Source organism: Pristis pectinata, chromosome 1 (genome assembly GCF_009764475.1).
Source record: "Pristis pectinata isolate sPriPec2 chromosome 1, sPriPec2.1.pri, whole genome shotgun sequence".
Lineage (NCBI taxonomy): Eukaryota > Metazoa > Chordata > Chondrichthyes > Rhinopristiformes > Pristidae > Pristis > Pristis pectinata.
This window is the reverse complement of record NC_067405.1, coordinates 34,485,228-34,504,040: the sequence shown is the minus strand read 5'-3', so window position 1 is coordinate 34,504,040 and position 18,813 is coordinate 34,485,228. Positions and strand designations below refer to the sequence as shown.

The 18,813-nt window shown below is 38.3% G+C and overlaps 1 protein-coding gene across 1 annotated transcript in view; it reads left to right on the top strand.

The window, feature by feature from the left end:
• The window catches only part of cers6 (ceramide synthase 6), a 205,482-nt gene extending 187,877 nt beyond the window's left edge, over positions 1 to 17,605 (top strand). The window contains exons 9-11 of the mRNA XM_052027662.1: positions 5,462 to 5,618; positions 12,895 to 12,918; positions 16,741 to 17,605. Coding sequence (XP_051883622.1) covers positions 5,462 to 5,618; positions 12,895 to 12,918; positions 16,741 to 16,884 — 325 coding nt within the window. The 3' untranslated portion in view covers positions 16,885 to 17,605. The remainder of the gene's footprint in view (positions 1 to 5,461; positions 5,619 to 12,894; positions 12,919 to 16,740) is intronic.
• The last annotated feature ends 1,208 nt before the right edge of the window (positions 17,606 to 18,813 follow it).

Genomic DNA, 18,813 nt, shown 5'->3' with positions numbered 1-18,813 from the left:
AGATCAATTTCGCTACTTAATGTGGATGTTAAAATTTTATCTAAAGTTCTAGCTCGTAGATTGGAAGATATTTTACCTTCAATTATATCCAATGATCAGACTGGTTTTATTAAAAATCGATATTCTCATTTTAATATTCGTTGTTTATTGAATATTATCTATTCTCCCTCTAAGGAAATATCGGAATGTGTGATATCTCTAGATGCTGAGAAGGCCTTTGATCGGATTGAATGGAATTACTTATTTAAAACCTTAGAGAAATTTAATTTTGGGCCCGATTTTATCCAATGGATTAAATTACTTTATTTATCCCCTTCTGCTCGAGTTCTTACTAATTTTCAAAATTCTAAATCTTTTAAACTTCAACGTGGAACCAGACAGGGATGTCCTTTGAGCCCTTTGCTCTTTGATTTGGCCTTAGAATCTTTAGCTATTTCTCTCCGAGAATCTAGAGATATCCTTGGTATCTCCAGAAGAGGTATTAACCATAAAGTTTCTTTATATACTGATGATTTATTACTCTTTATATCTAATGTTGAAGCCTCCTTACCTCCTATGCTTTCTTTACTTTCTCACTTTAGTCATTTTTCAGGCTACAAATTGAACTTATACAAGAGTGAACTTTTTCCTCTGAATAACTTGGTACCAGTTGATATTAACATTCCTTTTAAAATTGTAAGAAATCATTTTACCTATCTGGGGGTGTCAATTACTAAAAATTATAAGCATTTATTTAAAGAAAATTTTTTCACCTTACTGCACTATGTGAAAAGGATTTTATCAAGTTGGTCTCCCCTTTCTATATCATTGATTGGCCGAATTAATGTTATTAAAATGAATATTTTACCTAAATTTATATATCTATTTCAGGCTTTGCCTGTTTTTATTCCTAAATCTTTCTTTGACACTCTTGAGTCAATTATTTCTTCCTGTATATGGAATAATAAACATCCTAGACTAAATAAAGTTCACCTTCAGAAGGTTAAAAAGAACAGAGGTTTAGCCTTACCTAATTTTAGATTTTATTACTGGGCAGTCAATATACGAAATCTTACGTTTTGGTTACATTACATTAATCAAGAGGCTCATCCAGTATGGGTCTCTTTGGAAATTAATTCTGTTAAAAAATTTTCTATTATCTCTTTGCTTGGTTCTTCACTTCCAATATCATTAAATAAACTAACAGATAATTTAGTAGTTAAACATGTTTTGAGGATTTGGTTACAATTTAGAAAATATTCTGGTTTATTGAGTTTTTCTTTGTCCAGTCCCATTTTCTTTAATTACTTTTTTAAACCTTCTATGACTGATGTAGTTTTTAAAGAGTGGGACAAGTTAGGTATTACTTGTTTTCAAGATCTGTTTGTTGGAGGAAACCTTTCTTCATTTGAACAATTGTCTACCAAGTATAATTTACCAAAAACTTATTTTTTTAGATATTTACCCATTAGAGATTTTCTTCGATCTCAATTACAATCTTTTCCTTTGACTCCTGGTAAGAATTTATTAAACGTAAGTTTTAATTTGGAACCTTTTCAGGATGGCTCAATATCTATTATTTATGACAGATTACTAGGAATGAGTAAGGTGCCACTAGATAAAATTAAAAACGCTTGGGAACAAGATTTGCAGATGTCAATTTCTGAGGAAAATTGGAATGAAATTTTCAAGTTGGTTAATACCTTGTCATTATGTACTCGTCATTCTCTCCTTCAATTTAAAGTGGTCCACAGTGTTCACTTGTCTAAAGATAAATTATCCCGTTTTTATTCTGACATATCTCCTTACTGTGACAAATGCAATAACAGAGTGGCTTCCTTAATTCACATGTTTTGGACGTGTCAGAGTCTTAAAAAATATTGGACAGAGGTCTTTCATACTTTTTCTGTATTTTTCAAAATAAATTTTAAACTTAATCCTTTGACTGCACTATTTGGGATTGTTGGAGAAAAGATATAACTTTGAAGGCTTCTGATTTACATATTCTGGCTTTTATTTCTCTTATAGCCAGGAGAGCTGTGTTGTTTAAATGGAAGGAAGTTACTCCACCTACTCATGCTCAATGGTTATGGGATGTTATGTCATACCTGAATCTAGAGAAAATTCGCTGTTCAATTTTTGAACCTAACCTAGACTTTCAAACCCTGTGGGGATCTTTTTTGAATTATTTTCAAAATCTCTGATTTGGGGACTAAAATGCAGATATTGGCTGACATGGTTACGTTTTTAAAAGTTTTTCCTTGTTTTTTCTATCTAACAGCTTCAGGTTTTGGTAGTGGGAGTAGATTTTTTTTTATAAAAAGAATTTCAATGTTTTCTTCCTTTATTAACTAACTACTATATGTGAATATTAATTTAGAGTATTGTAATCTAAGTACGATTTAATACAACGTATTCAGTAGTATTTTTATTCTCTTTCTTGATGCATGTATTCTGTATTTTTTTTATGGTTTCAATAAAAATATTGTAAAGAGAGAATGCAGAATAAAGTGTTACAGAGAAAGTGCAGTGCTAGCAGACAGTAAGGTGCAAGGCCACGATGAAGTAGATTGTGAGGACAAGAGTCCATTTTATTGTACTAGGGGACTGTTCAATAGTCTTATAACAGCAGGATAGAAGCTGTCCTTGAGCCTGGTGGCACGTGCTCTCAGGTGTTTGGATCTTCTGCCCGATGGGAGGGGGGAGAAGAGAGAATAGAAGAGAGAGAATAGAGGAGAGAGATAGTGTTGTTGATAGAACATAGAACACTACAGCACAGTGCAGGCCCTTTGGCCCACAATGTTGTGCCGACATTTTATCCTGCTCTAGGATCTATCTAACCCTCCCCTCCCCTGACCAGCGTTCTATATAGCTGCAACATCACCTCATGGCTCTTGAACTCAATACCCCGACTAATGAAGGCCAACACTCCATATGCCTTCTTAACAACCCTATCGACCTGCGTGGCAACCTTGAGGGATCTATGGACGTGGACCCCAAGATCCCTCTGTTCCTCCAAATTGCTAAGAGTCCTGCCATTAACCTTGTATTCTACCTTCAAATTCGATCTCCTGAAGTGTATCACTTCAGACTTATCCGGGTTGAACTCCATCTACCACTTCTCAGCCCAGCTCTGCATTCTCTCAGTATCCTGTTGTAACCTACAGCAACCTTCTACACTATCCACAACACCACAACCCTTTGTATCATCAGCAAACTTACTAAGCCGCCCTTGCACATCTCATCCAAGTCATTTATAAAAATCACAAAGAGCAGGGGTCCCAGAACAGACCCCTGCAGAACACCACTGGTCACTGACCTCCGGGCAGAATACGCTCCATCTACCACCACCCTCTGTCTTCTATGGGTGAGCCAATTCTGAATTCACACAGCCAAATTTCCCTGGATCCCATGCCTCCTGACTTTCTGAATAAGCCTTCCATGAGGAACCTGATCAAACGGCTTACTAAAATCCATGTACACCACATCCACTGTTCTACCTTCATCGATGTGCTTTGTCACATCCTCAAAGAATTTAATCGGGCTCGTGAGGCACGACCTGCCCCTCACAAAGCCATGCTGACTGTCCCTAATCAGCCTATGCTTCTCTAAATGCCAATAAATCCTGTCTCTAAGAATTTTCTCCAGTAATTTTTCTCCAGTAATTTGCCCACCACCACTGAAGTAAGACTCACTGGTTTGTAATTCCCAGGGAATTACCTTTATTTGCTGCTGTTGATAAGCCAATCAGCAGGTAACAATTTGCAAATGTGCCTTGTTTAGACTCTTGCAATGTAAAACTCACCAACTCAGGCACAGAGACTCACCGCTTTTCAAACATCCTGCTCCAAATCTCACTCCAACTCCCGACTCTGCAAGGTGAAACTCACAAGTACACGCACAGGGACTCACCTCCTTTTAAAGGTCCCACTCCAAATCTCGCTCCAACACCCAACTCTGCAAGGTGAAACTCACCAGCTCAGGCACAGAGACTCACCTCTTTTCAAATGTCCCGCTCCAAATCTTGCTCCAACTCCCGACTCTGCAAGGTGAAACTCACCAGCTCAGGCACAGAGACTCACCTCTTTTCAGTGAGGAGGATAGACATAGGCTGCAGAATGATATTGATGAAATGGGCAGAGCAATGGCTGATGGAGTTTATTCCTGCTAAGTGCAAGTTGATGCACTTTAGGAGGACTAATGAGGATAGGACATACATAATCAATGATAGGACCTTAAGGAGTATTGAGGAATAAAGGTACCTCAGTGTGCAAGTCCCAGCATCCCTGAAGGTGGCAGCATAGGTAGGTACAACAACACTTAAGTATCTAGACAAGTACTTGAATCGCCAACTTCTAGAAGGCCATGGACCAAGTGCTGGTGAATGGGATTAATGTAGATAGGCACTTGATGGTCAGCATGGACATGGTGAGATGAAGAGCCTATTTCTGTGCTGTATGGCTGTATGACTCTATTGCTTTATGTGAAATGTACAGTTGAAAGTTCAGATTGAGGTTAAGTAGGATGCTGATGTTGCAAGTAGTTGCTGGAGACAAGGGAAATCAGTAAAAAGGATAAAAACATGAGTTGCAGGGACAATGGTATTATTCTCCTGATTGCTTAGCTTGAGTATGTTTTGGCTTATCTGAGCACGGCTTGTGACAACACAGAATCGGTGGAAGGGCTGAGACTGGTAGAGGTGAGTGTCAGCACTATACATTTGGAGCCTGGCTCCATGTCCTTGAACTATGTATTCAAAAGACAGTATTTGAATGAAGAAGGGGTGAAGAATAATTCCAATGAAGCTGGAGGCAATAGAGCTGTGGTAGATTCGGGGCCATCATTGAAGTTACTCTGACTCTGATCCATTTGGTAATGTTGAATGATAAAGTATTGCACTATTCGTTTTCAGAACAACTAATTTGATTAATAACAATGCATGCATTTACCATTGAGCATGTTTCAGAGAAAAGATTTACACATCAGATATAATCAAATTGAACAATCTCAAAGAAATTGACCATAATTTGCCTTACTGCATCTCATTTGCATTTTGAACTAATTTTAAATAGATTGCTTTCCTTTGAGGCCACAACTGAGAAACATTGGGATAATGAATTTCATTGCAAAGTTGTTAAATGCATTTTGTAACTTGCTTTCACTAGATGTAAGCCTCGGCGAGTTCAGTTAGTAAAGAAAATGGATTAGACAAAGTAAGAAGATAAAAGTAATTTATATTTTGTAAAACAAAGGCATTGCTAGTATTGATTCTTTGAGAAACAGGAGATAAAACAATTTACTACTAAAGGCTACTTGTTTTATTGATATGCTTCTTGTGTGAACTGGGAAGCATATCAATAACACATTCTTTAAAGCAATGATACATTTGATATTTCTCCAAAATTAATAATTGATTCATTTTAATCTGCATTCCAGGTTATAAAAACTGCATTCTCTGATGAATATTTGTATTTTGTTTCAGGATATTAAATACCACCTTGTTTGAAAGTTGGGAGATTGTTGGTCCTTATCCATCATGGTGGGTCTTCAACTTGCTTCTTTTGTTGCTTCAGCTGCTGCATAGCTTCTGGTCATATCTGATCATCAGGATCACTTGCAAAGCTATTGCTAAAGGAAAGGTATGTCTCCCTAAATGCTGGTAAAATGAGCGAGGAGGTAGACAATGTATTATTTCTCTAGTATTCTGAAATATTTTCACAGGTGGATTAAGGCACTATATATGCAAAAGAGGTAAAGTACTTGACCTCTCTGTGTGTGAAGCTTTTAACCATCTGCTACAGCCTGTGTTGTTGTCAGTGTTATACAATTACAAAATAATATTGTAAAATAGAACCACAGAGTGTCACATAGGTACACAGATAGAGTATACTGTGTCCCTTTTGTTTACACCCACTTATACTTCAACAGTGAGGTACAATTAACTAAACTGTATACAGTAAAATTACATTAATCCAATATGCTTAGGACTTTGGTAGTGCCAGGCTGACAGCTTTTCCGAACTGTTAATGATATTCCTATCAATACTCCAACACACTTTTACTTTACATATTTTTTGGGATGTTACAAGTAGTACAATAAATCCTCTAGCAAATCTGATAAGGTTAAAGAGAACCTGGGAAATAGGGCCCCAATGAATTTAAAGGGAGCGCGAGAACCAGAATTCAGTGAATTTCAAGGGAACACAGGAAACAGAAGCAGCGGAGTAAAGGAAACAGGGACCCTGGTGAATTTAAAGGGAGGGCAGGGTAGAGGACCCTGATCAGTTTAGCGGGATCATGGGAAATGGGGCTGCAGTGAGCTTAGAGAGTGCAGGAAACAGAACCAGGGGAATTATAAGGATCCACGGGAATCAGGGGTCCAGTGAAGGGACCACGGGAATCAGGGGTCCAGTGAAGGGACCACGGGAATCAGGGGTCCAGTGAAGGGAGCACAGGAATCAGGGCCCTGGTAAGGTTAGAGGGAGTGCAGGAAATGGAGCCCATATGAGTTTAAAAGAGTGTGGGAAACTGGGCCTGGTGATATTAAAGGGAGTGCAGGAATTTGGGAATGGGGCACTGGTTAATAAGTTTAAAGGGAATGTGGGAATGGGGGCGCTGGTTGGTTAATGGAATCGCTAGAACCAGGGTCCAGCCTGTTAAAGGGAGCATGGGAACCGAAGCCCCAGTGTGTTAAGGAGAGTGCAGGAGGTGTTAAAGGGAACACAGGAATCAACAACTGGAAAGTCAGATGCCAAATCATCGGGATTGCCAAACAATCAATAGCAGATTATCAGAGTTTTACTGTATATGCTTCACTTAATCATGAATGGATTTCTCTTTTGATTAGACAACAACTTTAAATCTAACCTCGAGATCAGTTTTTGGAGTCTTCCTGAATTTCCTGCAGGTTTTGGTTCTGAATCAACTTTTGGACTGTTGGTTCCAGAAGTGAACTCAGTGGAGGTTTTGTTTCTCTTGAACCTCGTACTTTGCTTCCTGAAGTCTGTGCCAGGTTCGACTCAGATGCAAAATCACAATCAAGTGTTTCAACGTTTTCATGGTTCATATCCAGCAGCAATCATTTGATCTACATGAATGGTTCAGATTTTACACCAATTTCAATGAAATTTCTTTTGTTTTCATTATGGTTCCTGCCTCCCACTTATGTGAGTTTGACCTGCTAAGAACAGCAGCACATCCATTTTGTTTCAAATTGCATATGTTCGGATTCATGTCATAGTGATATTTTTGACTGAATTGCTTCTGTTCCATTATAGAAACTGCATTTGATTGAACAAGTCTCAATCTCCTCCTCATCAAGAGTGCTGAAAACATGCAGCATTAGTGTGTGAAGTTATTCTGTACTTCATCAAGAAATTGGCCAAGCAATGTTTCATGCTGTTTTAAATATCTGCAACTTTTGCTTTTTGTGATGACTTGAAGGAATGAGAGTATGCTTGATCCCAATTTGTTTCATAAAGAGCGGATTGAAACTGGGGACCACAAGCTCTTCAGATAAACCCTAACATGGACCTTAAGTCATCCAACCCATGTGTTTTACTTCAATCCACTTTGAATGACTTTCTATCAGTTGCAGGAAATTATCATTTCCTTTTTCACAAAAGCCTGCATGTACTCCCTGAAAATGTCAAACAGACTAAGGTTGTGACAGCAAAGGAATTTTTAGTGGCTTGTTCCTACAGTTTTGGCAAATACTGCATTTGCTTCCTGATGATTCTAGGTAACTGTCCAAATAGGACCAGTAAATAAAGCTTCCAGTAATTGTTTTCATGCTAACAATTCCCGTGCAAAACATCCGCAATGATGCCCGCTTTCCACTTGTGTACTCAGTTGCATAGTCATACTGCATTAGAAGGGTTAGCCATTGTTCCAACCTTGATGACACCATAGGGGGCACCACTGATTGGGACTGAATGTCCAAGTAGTGATTTTTAATCTCCTGACTGGGGAAAGGATCTGCTGAGTAAGATCTGATAGAATTTCTTGATTCTATCATTCCAAGTGCTTCTTCCTCAATCCGTGCATAATTGCACTTGCTCCTTTTCAGAGTGCAAGAGAAAGCTATGGGTTTCTCTTGCCCATCAACAACTGGTGACCTACATACATTGTAACCTGATGCATCATATGTCAACTTGAACGGTCCCCTAGTACAATAAGAATGGACCTCACAATCTACCACTTTATAGCCTTGCACCTTATTTTCTGCCTGCACTGAACTTTCTCTGTAACTGTAACATTTTATTCTGCATTCTGTTATCGTTTTCCCTTGTACTACATCAATGTACTGATGTGATGAAACAATCTGTAAGGATGGCATGCAAAACAAAGTTTTTCACTGTACCTCAGTACATGTGACAATAATAAACCAATTTACCAGTTTAGCTCAATTTAATTTCAAATTGCACATAATATTGTCCAAAACAAGGAGAATTTCGGTTGCTCAACTTTTTCATTGATCTTCCTTCCATCGTAAGATCAGAATAGAGTTGTTGCTGGTGTTTGCTTATTGTTCATTTCCATTAGCAAATGAAGCAGCCCATCCTTGCAAAAAAACTCATCCATGATTGAATGGCGGGGAAGACTCAGTGGGCTAAATGGCCTAATTCTACTACTATATCTTATGATCTTATTTTAAATGACTCACGTCCTGACACCTCAAGGTCTTTCCACCATCTGCAAGACACAAATTAGGAGCATGATGGGATATTCTTCACTTGTCTGTATGACTGCAGCACCAACAACTCTCAAGAGGCTTGACGTCATCCAGGAGCAAGCATTCTGCTTGATGGCACCCCACAAACTACCCTAAACATTCATTCCCTTCACCACCAAGTGCACAGTGGCTGCAGTGTGTACCATCTACAAAAGGCATAACACTTATTCACCGAGGCTGCTCCAACAGCACCTTCCAAACTTGTGACCTCCACTGCCATGGAGGACAAGAGCAGCGGTGCCTGGGAACTCAAATCGCACACTAAACTGACTTGGAAAAATATCACTGTTCCTTCATCAACATAGGGCCTAAATCCTGGAACTCCCTGCCAAACAAGTATCTTTATCAGAAGGACTGCAGCAGTTCAAGCAGCTCACCAACATCTTCTTATTGGCATGTAAGATCTGACAATAAGTGCTGGCCTTGCCAGTGATGAATGAAAAAACAAGTGATGCAATGGCATGAACACCATTGCGAGGTTTGAAGAGAATCACAGGTAATAACTACCATCTCTGGCAATCACAGCTCTGCTATATTTCTAGTCTTCGGCACACTAGTGATGGCCTCTACTTTTTCCTTCACTGGTTGCAGACCATTAGCACTGACCTGAAGACTAAGGTTCTTCTCATTACAAAGCACACATTTGTTTTACTTCGGGTTCACATTGTCTTCATGTCACCAGATTCTCTTTTTTTCTCACCTATCAATTAATTGTCCATTATGGAAGGTTATGAATATAATTTGTTGCATTCCTCGGTATTGACTGTCCAACCATCTCCCTAATGTAGTATCACTGGCAAACTTAATAATAATGCTTTTAGTGCCAAAATCTAAACTATTAATGATAGTTGCTGACAGGAACAGTTCCAACATTAATTCTGCGGAATAACATCACCCATCTTCACAGCCTCTCTCTGCTTTATGTCCTGAAGCAAGCTTGCACTACTTGTCCCCAATTCTCTGATCTTGTTCATTAGTCTACAATGGAAGATTTTATCAAATACATTTTGAAAATCTTGAAAAATTACATCCATATCACTGTCTACTATCTCTGTTAACTCTTCAAAAAATTCAGTGTTAGTCAAGCAAGAACTTCCCTTCCAAAATCTATGTTGACTATTCATTATTATACTTTTAGTTTCTAGATATTTTTCTATTCTCTTTAGTAGGTATTCCATTATTTCCCCTGCATTAAGCCAACTAGTCTATAATTCCCTGGTCGTTTTCTATCCCCCATAATTATAGGTATTGTGTTAGTTGTCTGTCAGCCTTCAGGCATTATACCTTATTCTGATGAATTATTAAACATGTATAGTGATGCCTTTGCTATCTCATCCCTAGATTCTTTTAAAATGCATGGATGCAATCCATCCAGACAAGGGGTTTTATCCTCCTCGGGTTTGATTAACTTATTTAATATATACACTTTTTCTATTTTAAATTCACTTGCTCATTAGTCATCACATCATCCAATGTTTCATCCAACTGTTCTATCTCTATGGTAATTACCAAAATAAATAATGAATGATTATTTCTGCCATCTCCCTGTATTTATCCATGGTGTTATCCTATCATTTAATGGCATTATTCCTATGCTAACATTCCTTTATCATTGATGACTCTATAAATTATTATTATTTTGTTTAATGTTCCTTAACAATTTAATTGTTCCCCTGTACCTCCATTTTTATTTCATTTCTTTCCTAATCCTTTCATATTTGTTTTATCATGCGTTCCTCCATTGTCTGTGCACTTAATTTGTGCCTCTTTCCTTATCCTCAGATGTTCCCTTTTGTTTTTATTCATGCACTTTGTTGAATAGTTCTCAAAGTTTACCATTGTTGCTTGCCAATATTGTTGACAAAGATCAATTCTCAGTCCTTCAAAAATAGATTTTCTCCAAGTTTTTGGCCTGGTTTTCATTATATCTTTTATTACAAAGCAAGAGCAATGTGCCTGGTATAACGTGATCGCTACTACCTTGGTTTCCTCTATTTTATACATTTTGTATCTGCTCTGGTTCATTCCCAATTACTAGACCCAATAGCAAATCTTTCCTTATTGGACTTTTGCATATTGAGTGAGAAAGGAGTTCTACATAGTCTAGGAACTCCTGCCCTTTATCCCCTTTACCTATCTCATTGGTCCAAGTAATATTGGTGGATGAGATCACCCATGATTATTATTTTATTAACACTCATTTCCCTAATTTATCTGCAACATTACAAAGGCTCCTGATATAGCCAGTTGGATAAACAATGTTGCCCTGCTTCTATTCAACAGTGGTATAATTAACCTTGTGTGAATGATAAAACAACAGTTAATTGCCAGTCAATACCTTTGTCATTGTGTCTTGCTGTGCTAAACACTCTCATTGCTACACATGGGAACCTGAGACAAACAAAATTCTACTTGAGTGACCACAGGAAAACCTTACAAAAAATGAGCTTTCATGCTACAAACTCACATAAAACTTGCTAAGCAATGTCTTATATGTCCAAGCTCAAAGGAAAATAATCCCTAACGCATAAATATATTTAAGAATAAGTAGTTTATTTGCAAGGAAGATCACTTAACCCTTGTACATGTTTAGTCTTCACGTATCAACGATAGATTGAGTACATTGTTATAAAGCAGACACGCCACAAGACTCTCTTTCCAATAGTGTTGCAATATGTTGACAGACACTGATACACAGATAGATGCCTTTACACTCAAAAAGGTTGCCACCTTTATAATTTGGTTCATTCCAGTTATTTGAAGACCAACAGATGCAGTTATGACTGTGCAGTAGAACAAAATCTGATTCATACCATGTTACCATGAATGGATAGGAGCCCCAGCAAACAGGAACATTTCAAATGAATTACAAATCTGAAGCCACTTGCCATGTTTAGGGTCCCTGCCGACAAACCCTGAACGAAACATCCATGTGGTCCCTGTTTGTGGTCTTCCACCATTTGTTTTCCTATCCAGCAGTTGACCAATCTGCCAAGTCTGCCAAACTAGAAACAAAAATAAAGGAATTAAAAGTTGTTCCTGATGTTAAATTTGCCCAGACACCACGTTCTGGCATTCCACTCTCCCCAACCACCACCACCCACTTCCCCCAAATTACTGTCCTTCCTTCCCAGTAACTATACTTGTCCGTTCCTTCCCAGTACATATCAGTGCCATGTTTTCCCATAGCAAACATTCCTCTTTGCCCCCATTCCTCTTCACTTTTCTTACTTTGGTAATGGTTTATCCTTGAAAAGAAAGAGATGCTACAAAAAGAGTTCAACTAAAATGTTCTTTCTCATTTTTTTATTAGGATCTTCCAATATTGTAATTTTTTTAGCACTTGGTTATTGCTTATGTTTTAAATATGACCTATATCTTACAGTACAGCTACACCAAAAATTTAGTGAGGAAACCCAGCTGCTAATTACTCGTCTTGGCAATGTTAGAGGGAAATCAAGGCAGTATATATATATTAACAAAATAGTGAGTTGCCCAAACTATAATTTAAGTTTAAGTGACACTAATTGTAACATGTGGTTCCTTCACATTCCAAAAACTGTTGGCATCACACAACCAAACTATGTTGTTAACAAATTCTATTTGGATTCATTCCTCTTACGCAGGCTAAAATTAGAGGGAAATTAAGAGCCAAAGAACCCCATTTCTGACTAACTACACCTCAACAACAAAGAGAAAAAAATAACTTGCATTTGTATAGAGCCTTTAACATGGTAAACCAGTCCAAAGCACATTATCAGAAAAACAAAATCTTGGTCACAAAGCGAGGCTTTGGGTAAGCTCTTCAAAGAGGAAGTGTTGTGCTAGAGTAGTTTAAAGAATATGCAACCTAAATGCCTGAAGGTACAACTGCTAATAAAGAGCAAAAGAAATGCATTGCACATGAGACAATTATGGGTGTTAAATGTTACAGACCAAGGTGTGTAGACATGGTTAACTGAATAGCAATAATATCTTTAGTGGTTCTATAGCTGGTTCCTGCCCAAAGAGTGCCAGAGCTGTAGAAAGGTCACAGCACCTCAACAGGCAATAATAGTACATTAGTAGTCAGAATTGCTACTGTAGTTCATTAACAATGAATATATTTAGAACAGCAGGATGTCACTTAATACTTTTTTTTCATTCTATCCATTTGAACTCTTCCTTGTGCACACCTGGAAGGCTGGGAAGTGGAACCCTTTGCATGTAAGTTTTACTGGTTAAACTTTTGCAGTCTATTGAAATAATGCTTTCATTATTTGTCCTGAATCATGATGTGATTTACCGTAATCACCCCATGAAACCCACATTTCATTTCAAATGTAATTTATTCTCAGATTTTAAGAACAGTGGTTGATGAAGGGTTGTTATCAGTATGAAGGCTTCAAGTGAGCCTACACTGACAGCAATATCACAATTAAAAGCTCTGCTTCTGCAGTTTAGATTTTAATTGCTTCTTTAATTGCTAACAGTGCCACTGCTCAGAAGATATCGGGAGCCTCAGGGTATATTCAGTAAACGTTATGCAAATTGCTAGGATATTGCAGCATGGTACACTGTGAGCTGAATTGGTTATTTGCAGATCATCAGTAATGAATGTTGGAGATTTCAAAATGTATTAAAAATGGTTACTCTTGAAATACAGAATGTTGGGAGTTTTGATGAAGGACTATCCCAAAAGTATAACCATATCACATAATCATTAATCTGTTCTACATGTTCACTATTATCCTGCATCGGCAATATTTTATTTCCATGAAAGTATTTTGTTGTTACTCCCTAGATTTTAGAAGTTTTTGTTTGGAAACTGAAGCATAAACTATTGTAGCCAAATGCAGTCACAGGAGCCTGATATAGAGAATTAAATTCTCTTTAGGCAGTCCTTTGGGATGGAGGATGACTTGCTTCCAAACCGATTTTGAGAGTGCTGAGATGGCTGATAGGGCTAATGTGGGAACTGCAATCTCTTCCACAGATGCGCCTGGAGGTGCTAGAAAGGGGATGGGGGGCTGGGGGGAGAGTAGATGGGTAGTCCCTGAGATGGCCCACTCCTTCCACTACTTGTAGAGGGCTTCTGTGTACTCCCGTTATGTGGACTTGAAGTTCTCAATGACATCCCAAATCCTCCTTCTCCACTTTTGAGTGGTCATGGGCCAGAGATTCCCAGAGTTAGTGGGGATATTGTGCATGTTTAAGGAGGCTTTCAGCATATCCTTGAATCTTTTCCTCTGTCTGCCTCATAATCGCTTTCCATGACAAAGCTTGGAACAGTGTCAGCTTTGGGAATATGGCATTGGGCATGGGAACGGCATGGCCTGCTCGGTGTGGCCGACTGACTGTAACACGGGCCTCAGTGTTTGTGATATTGGTCTGGGAGAGGACACTGACATACCAGCACTGGTGCTGTCTTTCCATTGCCTTGAGGTAACTGCTGTAGGTGGTCCAGCTCTCAGAAGCATGGGAGAGGAGGATCACTGCTGCCTGGTAGATATGAATTTTGTGCCAGATGAGACCTGGATCTTCAAATACCCTTTTCCTCAAAATAAGGTTGAAAAGGCCATTTACATTGGCTGGTGCTGCTCTCTGGCTTTTTCTTGAGTTGTTGTGTGGTGAAGATTATGTCCTCTGTAACCCTAGAGGGAGGACTCAACACTGCAGCTCAGGAAGTCGCCCTTCAGCCACTGTAAGGAGACAGCTGAGAGGACCCAGGGGAAAATTTTACCTGTAGCAATCAGCAGTAAGACTCCTTTTGGTAACCAGTCAGACTTGTCTTATTCCTTGAAGATTGTCTTGATTATGGCAACTCTGAGGTCCCCTGGTATATCCTCCCCTTTCCATATATGGAGAATTAAACTCTGCATCTATAATTGAAGCTCTTCACTGCTGAGTTTTAGGATTTCAGCCAGGATATGGTCTGCTCCTCAGACCTTGTTATATTTTAGTTGGGATATGCCTTTTCAATCTCTTGTTGGTCAGGAGGGGTGGCAGGACTGGACTGGGTACGTTGCTGTGGGATGGAGCCAAAGGTGCTCATGACAGTCATTGTTGAGGAAGTATTTGAAGTATTTCTTCTAACTGGTATCGACTGCCTCTGAAGTGGATAAAGAATTGACGAGACATTATTTTCACCAAACTTCCCAATGGAAAATTAATATGTCTTTAGGCTTTAGGGTGAAAGGGGAAAGGTTTAGGGGGAATATTAGAGGGAACTTCTTCACTCAAAGAGTGGTGGGAGTGTGGAATGGGCTGCCATCTGATGTGGTACATGCAGGCTCACTCTTAACTTTTAAGAGTAAATTGGATAGATACATGGACAAGAGAGGTCTGGAGGGGTATGGGCTGGGGACAGGTAAATGGGACTAGCAGAATAATGTTTCGGCACAGACTAGAAGGGCCGAATGGCCTGTTTTCTGTGCTGTAGTTTTCTATGGTTCTATGTCCATTATATGCCCAGCTCAGTTTTACTCTCTATTCACTTCAACTTAAATTTATTCTTTAAGAAGTGAATGGCATTGAAGGGAGTCTTTCAACCCTGGAACCTCTGCTACTCTTTTCAGGCAGTTCCGCTCTTTGTCCTTTTTACAATATCCTTGCAATCAAATGTCCCACCTTCTACCTCTTGCATTGGCTTTCTATGATTGCATTAAAAATTCCTTCTACAAATTCATTCTTAATAAATTATATCTTTGGGACAATGTTAACATTCCTCTTGTTGCAATAATTAAAAAGAGCAGGTTGACCTGTGCATTAATATTCAGAGAAACATTATTCAAAAATGTTTTTTCCGCTAAGATAATTTAAAAGTGTTTTTTCCCTGTGACTTGTTTATCTCATATTGTGTACTTCAAAAGTACAGTTAAGGTATTGTTGATGACCTGAGTAATTACTGTTAAATTTCTATACCGATGCAATTTAAATGCAGTTAAATGCAAAGTAGCATAAGGCTTTGCTAGGGAGGCAAGGAGGCAGGTGAAGCATTCAGGAATTGTAGCCACAAAAAAGTCGAAAATGTTAGAAATAATCAGCAGATCATACAACATCCATGAGAGAGAAAGAGGATTAAACCAGAAACTTCGAGATGAAACAGTTATAAAATGCAGATAAAGGGTGGAGAGGAGGAGGGAACAGAAAGGAGGTCAGTAAGTGTATGGAAGGTAGCTATGGAGTGAAGCAACCAGAGTTCAGTATATGCTAACAAATTTCTGAGAGTCTCCTAATTGGGCTTTAGCTCTAGTTCTTCCATCCATTCAGCACATCAGTTAAGGGTGAAATCCAATTTCTTAATAATTATGTTGAAACTCCAGAAAAAGCTGGTTTGGCCACAACCAGAATATTACCGGAAAAACTAGAATATTACTTCCATTGGTCCTCACACCATGTTTATATATAAAAGCCATAGATAGAGTGCAGAAAAAAATTAGCAGCATGGTGCTAGGGATGAGTTATGTGGATGGAATGGAGGATCTGGTATTGTCCTGACTGGTGCAGAGAAGGTTGAGGTTTTTATTATATAATGGAGCTGTTCAAAATTATGACGGACTTAGATTAGGTGAATAGAAAAAAAATCTCTTCTTATTTTTGAAAGGACTTAGATCCAGAGGTCATCAGCTTAAAGTAATTGTCTACAAGATCAGGTGTGACATGACTAAAATCATTTTCAAGCAGCAAGTAGTTTTATGTGAAATTGTGACCTGAAAGGGTGGTTGAAGCAGATTTAGTTATTGTTTTCAGTAGGGAATTAGGTAGATATTTGAAGCAGAAAACATTGAAGGGCCACAAGGACAGTACAGGGGAGTGGGACTGACTAGACTGCTTTTGTTGTGTGCTGGTGCATGCACAATGGGCCAAATGGCCTCCTTCCATGCTATAAAGATTCATGGTGCATCTTAGCTCCATCTTACACCATTAGGTTTTTGACCCAGCCCATTCATTTCAGTTGCCATATTAATTTGTGTCTTTGTTTCTTTTTTAGTAATTTTCATGTCAAAAGTTGTCTTCTTTGTTTTAATGGTTCACTTAATTGCCCAGGTATCAAAAGATGACCGAAGTGACATTGAGTCCAGCTCTGATGAAGAAGAATCAACGCCATCAGCTGCAAAAAGTGGACACAGCAGCACCACAAATGGGACAAATGGCTACCTAAGTGGTGGTGTTTATTCAGAGGAACATTAGCTATTTGACTGGGAAGTACTACACAGTATTGCAAATCTATTAATTCTAAGTATTGCACGGACAAGCTGGCAATTTGATCCTGGAAGTATTTCACAAAATGTGTTATGAATGCATTTTATCATGTATCTCCATATCAGATGAAGGTTTAGAAATATCAAAACATTCTGATAGTGCACTGCCATTTTCTGTATGAGAATGAATGACAATAAACATCATGTACATGTGGGCATGCTATGTATGTAAGTGTAGTCCAACTCAATGGGAACAGTATTTTCATATGTATTGTCTTTGTATATTACATTATTTATTTTTATATGTTTGAGATTTGTGGAAAAGGGGAAGTTTTCAGTGTTTTACTCTACCACATGTTGTTTGGGAAGAGTAAAAGTCATTTTAGATTAATTATGTTGTGCACAGCTCAATCTGCTGTAGTTTGTGACATGTCACATGCAGTAGGCCACTTCTAGTTCTTGAGTACTGTGGTTTAGGCAGCAATAGTGATATGTTTTGTGCTTTTTTGTGTTTCTAATTATTTTATTTCAATGGTTTCTTTGGTATGATGTTTGCGCAGAAGCCATTTTGTCCCCATTGAAAGTAAAAATCAAATGCTTGAGTTAAAGAGCTAATCTATACAGCAAGATTGCTTTCAATATGTTTCTGTGGAACAATCCAACCACTTCTGAATTTCTGACACTGATTTCTGATAAATAAAAACCTTCTTTCTGTGCCACATGAACAGAAAATGTCACTTTTTTTTCATCACTTGGGCAAAAACAGCCACCTATAGTGGCACTAGCCTTCAAATTCTCCCAAGGAAAAGCTGGGGAATACATGAGAGAGAGGACTGTGTATCCACTCCTAGATTCTGGGACAATGCCAGCAGATTAGTAAAAAGTAAAGCTATTTAAGAAAGAAGGAAAAGAGAAGATGGGGAACCATAAGCCAATTAATTTGACATCTATTATTAACAGCATTGAAAATATTATATGATTAGATAAAGTCAACATGGTTTCACGAAGGAGGAAATCACGCTTGACAAATCTAAGAGTTCCTGTGGATGTTACCAGCAAGGCATAAAATTGGGAACCAATGCATCTTTTATATTTGAATATTCAGAATGCATATGAGAAGGCACCACTTGAAGGAGTGTTAGATAAAGGTCAGTTGGTTGGGGGCAAGGAAAAGACAAACTATAACTTATCCAAGTTTGTTTGGATGGAGCGTAGCGAGATGTAAAAGGAATAGATGCACTATGAGGAAGATGCAAGAGTCTACAGAAATGGTCAAGGCACAGGATCAGCTCTGTTCTTATTGAATGGCAAAGCAGGCTTGATGGCCATTATAGGCTACTCATATTTCTTACATTCACATATGCTAACATATTTCTTATGTTCTTACATCTGAGGAAAGAATAGGCCAATATAGTCCATATTGTTGTTTATTGTAATAAAATGGAATACACACTTATGTTGTACTTTTTGTTATTCATGGAGGTTTTTGACACTTGAAGGAACAGGTTATTTAGGGTTTTTCCTCCATTCCAATGATGATTATTGCTGCTGCCGTGTAGGATCAATCAAATAAAGGAATATTATCCATCCTAAGTGTTGAAGAAGGTTTCAAAGATAGACTCTTAACATATATTTGAACTTGCTATTCACTTCTGTGGAGCTATCAAGATTGAAATTGGTGGATTTTAATGTTGCCTAAAGCTTTCAGAGAGGTATGGGGCTAGGAATTTGGTCATGTACTGCACGTTTTCTCTGCATTATGTGATGGACAGGTATGTAAAATCCATCGCTAAATGCGAACAGCACTTCCAAGATGGCAGAGCAAAACATTGAATCACAGGCTTGTATGGGCTTGATGGACCTAGGTGAATGGGCATGCATTTGGCATTACTGCAACAATGAAGCATAGCTACTCAAG